The sequence below is a fragment of the Olea europaea genome, unplaced genomic scaffold (genome assembly GCF_002742605.1).
Source record: "Olea europaea var. sylvestris unplaced genomic scaffold, O_europaea_v1 scaffold1923, whole genome shotgun sequence".
NCBI classification, from domain to species: domain Eukaryota; kingdom Viridiplantae; phylum Streptophyta; class Magnoliopsida; order Lamiales; family Oleaceae; genus Olea; species Olea europaea.
The window spans coordinates 171,666-179,891 of record NW_019237053.1 but is presented as its reverse complement, the minus strand read 5'-3'; the positions used below and the strand labels follow the sequence as shown (position 1 = coordinate 179,891).

Here is an 8,226-nt window from a genome sequence, read left to right as displayed (position 1 = left end):
CCTTCTCTTTGGGTAAAACCCTTGGCCACTAGCCTTGCTTTGAAGGTTTCCACCTTCCCATCTATACCTCTTTTCCTTTTATAGACCAACTTGCATCCTATTGGTTTTACCCCATTAGGTGCATTTACAAGATCCCAAACCTTGTTGGAATGCATAGATTCCATTTCTGAGTTCATGGCTAATTTCCATGATTCAAAGTCTACATCCTTCATTGCTTCCTTAAACGAAGTGGGATCTTCTTCTTGCTCAGTAGAGATCGCCTGATAGGATTCTCCATAGAGCAAGTACCTAGAAGGTGGTCTCACAACCCTCCCACTACGAGTAATGTTTGAAGGTGCCTGATTGTCCAGTCTAATCAAAGGTCCTTCCTCTCTTCCCACTGTTTGATCCTATCCTTGGTTAGGAACAACATCCTCATTATCCCCATTTGAAGGGACATGTGGAGATACAAAAATGGGTACCTCATTTTCTACTACCTCTGATTCTATTTGCCTATGAGGCCCTGTGGGCATCACTTGCTCACTTACTTCATTAGCAACCATTGGTTCAGTAGGAGGTTCCAAGTCATCACTATTAGATTCTATGCGGAAATCTGGAACTGAGTTGTTTGAACAATGTTCTAACATGAAGGGCCTTGATACTCTTACCTAATTATTTCTTAACTTCTGTTCGAAACTCCTTGAATTTCTTCAAAGCTTCGGATTTGTAAGACATAAGGTATATGTATCTAAATCTTGAGTAATCATCTGTGAAGGTGATGAAATACTCATATCCTCCTCTAGCCCGAGTACTAATAGGTCCACAAACATCGGAATGTACTAATTCTAAAACCTCTTTAGCCCTTAGTCCTTTAGCTTTAAAGGGCCTCTTGGTCATCTTTCCTTCTATACAAGATTCACAAGTTGGTATAGATTCCACCTCTAACTCATTTAAAGGACCATCCTTTACCAATCTTTGAATCCTATTTAGATTGATATGACCCAATCTAAGATGCCATAAGAGAGTTTTATTAGTACTAGACGACCTCTTTCTTTTATTAGCAGTAGTAGTGTTATGTACAAAGCCAATCAAAGGACTTAAGACATAAAGACTATTAACCATATGACCCGAACATATAACAGAATTATTCAACTTAATAACCACCGTAGAACGGATAAAAAGTACCGAATGACCAACATGATATAAAAGTGCAACGGAAACCAAGTTCCGTGTAAGTTCGGGAACATAATAACAGTCATCTAATATCAAATGCCTATGAGTCTCAAAACATAAAGTAAAAGTGCCAACAGCTTTGGCAAATACCATTGCTCCTGTGCCAACCCTTAGAGTGTACTCCCCTTCACTGAGATGCTTGGTTTCCTGGAACCCCTGCAAAGAATTGTAAACATGATTAGTGGCTCCAGAATCTACAATCCAAGTATTAGTAGAATCAACCACTAAGCATGACTCAATGAATAGGGCATTATTGCCTTTACCTTGCTTACCCTTAGCTAGGTAATCTGGGCAGTTCCTCTTCCAGTGACCCTTCTGTCCACAAATAAAACACTTTCCCTTTGGTTTCCCATCGGCAGTAGTTTTCTTCCCCTTTGACTTGCTATCTGGCTTTTTGTTTGGCCTCTTCATCTTCTTTCCTCCTTTGCCACCAGAAGGCTTAAGATGAGAGGGTCCAGCTGTAACAGTCAAAGCATTTCCACTTCTAGCTTTTAGAACAGATTCAGCATTTTGTAACTCTTTCATTAAGTCCGTCAGAGACATGTCCATCTTGTGTAGATTATAATCAACTATAAATTGTGAGAACATCTCAGGAAGAGTTTCAAGGACCATGTCAATCTGTGTCTCGGAATCAATGTCAGCTCCTAAAACCTCTGCAGCATTGAAGTGACCAATCATGGTTAACATATGGTCCCTTACAGATACTCCTGGTTTCATGCATGTGTTCATAATTGCCCTAATGGAGATTTGCCTAGCTTATCGGCTTTGATGTCCAAACATCTCTTGAAGGCTTTCCATTATGCCAAAAGCAGTTTGCATATTCTGATATTTCTGTTGTAACACATTTGACATGAATGCCAAAATGTAACAATGGGTCATCTCATCAGAATGATGCCACTTTTCGTATGCAGCCTTTTGAGATTCCGTGGAGTCATCTTTAAGGGCTTCGGGACAAATTTTATCCAGCACATATTTGTATTTTTTAGCGGTAAGAACAATATTAATATTCCTTTTCCAGTCAACGTAGTTTTCTCCCACAAGTTGATATTTGTTAAGTATTACTGATACTGGATTAAGAGACATTTTTTGTAAAATTAACGATTCGCGTATTAATAAAATGAGCAATAATCTTTTGTATGATACATGTATATGTATATGCAAATATAGACCCAAAACTATATTGGTAATCATAAAACCTTAAACCCTTACAACTTTTAACACGCCTTCTATAGGTGGTCAATGTAGTTGTTGGCAAGGTTGGGACCCTCATATTCATTTTATTGAGCTAGGCATCTCATGCCACAAGAAAATGAGGATTGATTATTATTTCACCTATGATTAATTTTGTTGAAATCTTCTATTGGAAGTCCCCCAAAATATTCATATATAAGTGTAATAACCTCCATCAATAATTTTAAAATATCCGAAATATATAAGATGTCATCTATAGGATAATCATCCCATTATTTCATTTTTAAAGCAATTCTATTTCTAGATCCAATTTCAGTTAATCTAAAATAACGTAGTTTTCCTATAGAGAGACCGATATAATTCGATACTAAATATACGTATTTTATTAACAAATTGGATGACGGAGGAGGCCGTAGGTTTATACATGCCTATAAACCCGCTGCCACTTATTATTTTGTACTGTTAGATTTTCACTTAATTAATCCGCCAAATATAAACAATTATAATGGCGCTAATTATAAAATATTTTTCAACCACCTCTAATTAATTTAGAGTGATAAAAAAAATATTTAAATGTAAATGCATATGATTCTAGTGCACCGAGTGGTGTTTCATTCAATCTACATGACATGCGATAATAATTAAACATTCATCCATCCATAAAGCGGTAAAAGCGATAATTAAATGAATAATAATCACTAATGGCCCATCCTAAGAATTTAAATTACAACATGGATAAAAAGAATTACATTGGGCCACATCCCAACCCAATTCTTCAATCTTCTTTGTAGTTCACCTCATGTAACAAGAAAATAAGGTCAATTTAATTTTTAGGCCCAAAACCTAAAATCAACTAGGCCATTATCCAATAACATTGGCCCAAGTTTTAAAGAAAAGGCCCAAAAAATCCAAATTACCCTAATTTTCAAACCCTAGCAAGAAAACATACTTCCACCAAAAACACACACTCCGGCGGCGCTAATTATAAAATATTTTTCAACCACCTCTAATTAATTTAGAGTGATAAAAAAAATATTTAAATGTAAATGCATATGATTCTAGTGCACCGAGTGGTGTTTCATTCAATCTACATGACATGCGATAATAATTAAACATTCATCCATCCATAAAGCGGTAAAAGCGATAATTAAATGAATAATAATCACTAATGGCCCATCCTAAGAATTTAAATTACAACGTGGATAAAAAGAATTACATTGGGCCACATCCCAACCCAATTCTTCAATCTTCTTTGTAGTTCACCTCATGTAACAAGAAAATAAGGTCAATTTAATTTTTAGGCCCAAAACCTAAAATCAACTGGCCATTATCCAAAAACATTGGCCCAAGTTTTAAAGAAAAGGCCCAAAAAATCCAAATTACCCTAATTTTCAAACCCTAGCAAGAAAACATACTTCCACCAAAAACACACACTCCGGTGACCCAAAATTAGCTGCCACCGACGCTGCCGCCGGAGCCGGCCCTCCGACGGCCTGTAGCTTGCTGTTGCCTCGCAAGGCAGCAGTCTTTGTTGCTGCTGAAACCAGCAGCAGCTGCCCTGTGAGGCAGCTGCTGTCCGATTTTCTTGTGTTTTTGGTTTTATTTCTTTCTCCTTGTTCTTTCTTCTTCTTCATTGAAATTACAGCAATAAGTTTACATTTCTTCCTCAAAATACAAAAACGAAAATGGAGAAAAAATAAAAAAAACTTAATGCCTTATGACTTACAATATTCTTAGAGAATAACAATAATAAATGAATTACAATAGGAAGTAAAAAAAAATTCTAGGGCCAAAAGTGATTATGAGTGTATCAACAATAAATTAAACATATTTAAAGTATAAACATATCAAAATCAAATAACCTAACACCACCTAACTAAAATGCATATTACACTAGGGGAAAAAAATCCTACTAAGGAATACAATAACATTGGCTCTGATACCATTTGTTGGTTAATGAACTTTAATCATCACAATAGGAAATTAATTTTCCTTTGAAGATTAAAATCATGTAAATAAGGATTTGATTGACCTTGAGATCATTGAATTATAAAATCCTCAAATATATAGAAAGGGGAGGAGATAACCTTTTTGAATGAACTATTAATGGCCTATCCAATTGATTCCTCCCTTAGATCTTCTACATTGTTCTCCCCTAGGTGTTATTCCTTTTGGAGAATGTGAAAAGTGGCTAACCCTAAAATCACCCAAAAATATGCCAATAATGTGCATATTTATAATGACTCATTAGGGTTTGGAAATTGCACAAATTTTCTTAGACTTTATTGTAGTAGGTCAATTAAGTCACACACCTTTTATTGGAACCAAGAGAGGGACCTAATTGGACTCACATGACCCAAACTCCAATAGATGTTTTCAATTGGGTCAACTCTTGACCAATTGAGATACATCTATTAATCCCGGCTTATTCTACCAAAAAATCGAGATTGCACTCTCGAGTCGAGTGATAGTTATAGAAGCAAATTATGATCCAATAACAATATCATCTGATTATCGTTCCACAAGTCAACCCCCATTTGACCGTCAATATGTTGAAACTGGCAAAATGACCGTTTTGCCCTTCAACATGCATTACCCTCTAAGTCCTATTTTCATATGGCAAATTTGTTGTGATCAAATCACAATGTAAAGTCCAACGATCTCATCATCGACCTATTGAGTTCAGATTCAATTTGCCTAGGAAAATACCTTAGAGTGACGATCGACTCATCTCAATGATTAATGGATTCCAGTATTGTAAGTATATGATCTCTAATTGTTTCGGCCCGATTCCCAAAGCACCGAGATCAATCTTCTATTTGAGATTTCACTCATTGGTACCTCAAAGAACTTGAACTAACAATCAAAGGTACATTACTCACTCAGGATTTAGGTGACCTGTTTGATAATCAAGTAGAGTCTCATTTCAAACGGTCACAAATAAGTCATCTACGCATTCCCGTTCAATGTGCATCGAAACACATTATTGTTCCTATTTCAAGAACTAGACAAATCTTAATAAAAATAATACAATCTTATCAACATAAAGCGTCCAACTTTATGAACCAATTGTGAACGACATAATTTTGATCACATCACAAATTGTGTCTTACTATACCTAATCCATCGAATATACAATTTGTGACGTCCTTTATGATCATGGAATCTTAGACAATCACTTCAAATTATATCACGCAAATAAATAAACATAAATTCATAATGTGATTTTACATAACATTACTCGAAGAATGGGCATCAAACTAACATATTACTCCTCATTTTTCTCATTTTTCCACACATTTTGGATTTTTCTCATTCTTTCCATCCATTCGTCGAAAAGAATGACTCACAGAAGCTCAGTGATAGATGGTTTCTGGACAAACAATTTTGAAACTTCACGATCACCTTCATGCTTAACCTTTTTCTTTTTATGAGAAGCCAATTAATTGGTCAGCCATCTTCTGTTGCTGCAACAAACATAATTGAATCGTCTGGGATGGAGATCGTGGAAGATGCATCAGCCGTGGAAGACGAAGGTAACTTTCCTCTAATATTTTTTCACTTTTGCTCAATGTCTCATTACTTTTTCTCTCATACCACCTACAAAACAGAGTAAGGCCATTTTTGCTTTAAAATTGAAATATTAGTTGTATTGAGGAAGACCCTGAAGGCTCTAGAATTTCTCACTTAACAATGTCCAAGGTGTCAAACTGTCAGTTCACTTTCTAATTGTGCATTGAGAACTCTATCTAAAAGGCATGTTAGAATGTTTGTTGTGAACAACAATTTATTTTATTAAAAATTATATTAAAACCCTAATTATGAAATATTAATTAAGGCTATTTAACTAAATAAGAAAAATATTAAAAATTGTGGTGTACTTAATAAAATTTGTAGTGGTAAAATAATTATCCTTCTATTTATTATTCACATATTTTATGAAATCAATATTATTTCTTCTAAAAGTTATTAGTGATTTTAGATGAAAAAATAAAAATAAATTATAAATTGTATAATATGGTATGAGGACTATAAATTAGGTAATGTGACGTTTTTCAACTCCTGAAACTCGTGGACGTGGTCGAAAATCTTTCTATTTCTTGTGCTAATGGTGCACGCGCTCAGTGGCGCGAGTATTTTTGACAATTCCTAGTAGTAGAAAAACACGTGACGTGCCACACAAGGAAGAGCCGCGTGAAGTAGTTTGGTATAGATAGCTGTCATTTTCCTATTGGCTTAAGAATGGCGTCAATCGTGTGGAATGATTATGATGTCTCTCGAGAGTGTACGGACAAATGACCTTTGTTATGCAGCAAAGTGCCTTAACTCCCAACTTCCAACCGGGTGAGGCGGCTATCCAATGAGGTTAAAAAAATCTTTATTGCACGTCACCATTTACCAATATTCTAAAAACATAAAGCGTACGAAGCGTAAAAGCAAATTTTTGCCCCAGGGAGTAAAAAGTGTTTTCTCATTTTAATATTATTTTAAAATTTTAAATTAATCTAAAAAATTATTTAATAATTAAAGACAACACATAGAAAGAGGGAAATACATGAAAATAACCCAAATAAAAGAAGGATTTTCCAAAATGACCTTTGACTTTTATAAACATTTTGAACTACCTAAAACACCCTTAAACAAATATTAAAAACAATCCTTTACATAATAGAAATCTTCTATCTAAGTCCTTAAAGAATCTAACAAGTAATTTTCCTAAAAATTTGTGAGAATTATTTATGAATAATTATAAAATAGAAAAATCCAAATATAAGAGAGGACCATATAATATAAAAAAAGGTTGTTAAAAATAAAAAAGAAATTAAATTTGAAAAAGAAATTGATAAAATAGGATATCAAGAACAGTTATATGCATCACAAAAAATATTAAAGTGTTTCAAAAAAAACTTATTAGAAAATTTTGCTAAAGAAATTGTAAGATCAATAATCATAAAAGATATACAAGATATAATAGATAAATTGGAAAAAAGAAAGAAAAATATCTCAAAATATGATATACCTTTTAGAACAGACATAGATATGATAACAGATATTGATATTATAAATTCCCAGACATTACTAGATTTTGAAGAATTACTTAAAAATTTATGAAAAAGATAATAAAAAATAATTTGCGAAATATTTGAAAATGAATTGTATCATAGAGAAATATATGAATCATCATAAAAATGGAAAAAACTAAAAATATTTTAGAAAGAAAGTTAAGGAGAATAAGGTTAATAAATAATAAAATTTTAGATGAATTATTAATACCTGGAGATATAACTAAAATTCAAGAAAAACAAATATTAAAATTAAAACAAGAGAGGTATAAAGAAAAAGCAAGGTATTATGAAAAATTAAAAGAACTAACAAATCCTGAAGTTATAAAACAAAAATATGATAAAATGATAAAAGAGTGTAAAAATGCTGAGTGTATAGTATTTTATTATTGTCAATCAAAAAATAGATAAAATGTCAATCAGTGAACATATGGAAGAATTAAAATATTTAATAAGAACATTAATAAATGATGTACAAGAAATTAAGAATGAAATAAAAGAAGCTATAAATAATATAAATATATTAAAATTTGAAGTTAGAAAATTAAAAGAAAATGAAGAAAAGAATAATAGAGTAGATAAAAAATTTATAGAAAAAGAAATAATCAGAATAGGGAAAAAACATATTGAAAGAAAAAATATAATAATAGAAACATGAAGCATGGATGATGAGCTTAGAAAAAATATATTACCTAAAATGATAGAAGAAGAAGAATTTAGAGAAAAAAATATTAGGTAAACAAAAAATTGAAGAAAATCA

At 32.8% G+C, this 8,226-nt stretch overlaps 1 protein-coding gene across 1 annotated transcript; it reads right to left on the bottom strand.

The window, feature by feature from the left end:
• Positions 1-1,968: 1,968 nt before the first annotated feature.
• On the bottom strand, positions 1,969-2,295 carry LOC111379040. The gene has a single exon (XM_023002364.1). It carries the CDS (start codon positions 2,293-2,295, stop codon positions 1,969-1,971), a length of 327 nt encoding a protein of 108 aa, XP_022858132.1.
• Between the last annotated feature and the right edge of the window lie 5,931 nt (positions 2,296-8,226).

Bases quoted from the DNA above. Each gene is read 5' to 3' on its own strand.
- LOC111379040 (XM_023002364.1), bottom strand. From the start codon at position 2,295: ATGTCTCTTAATCCAGTATCAGTAATACTTAACAAATATCAACTTGTG.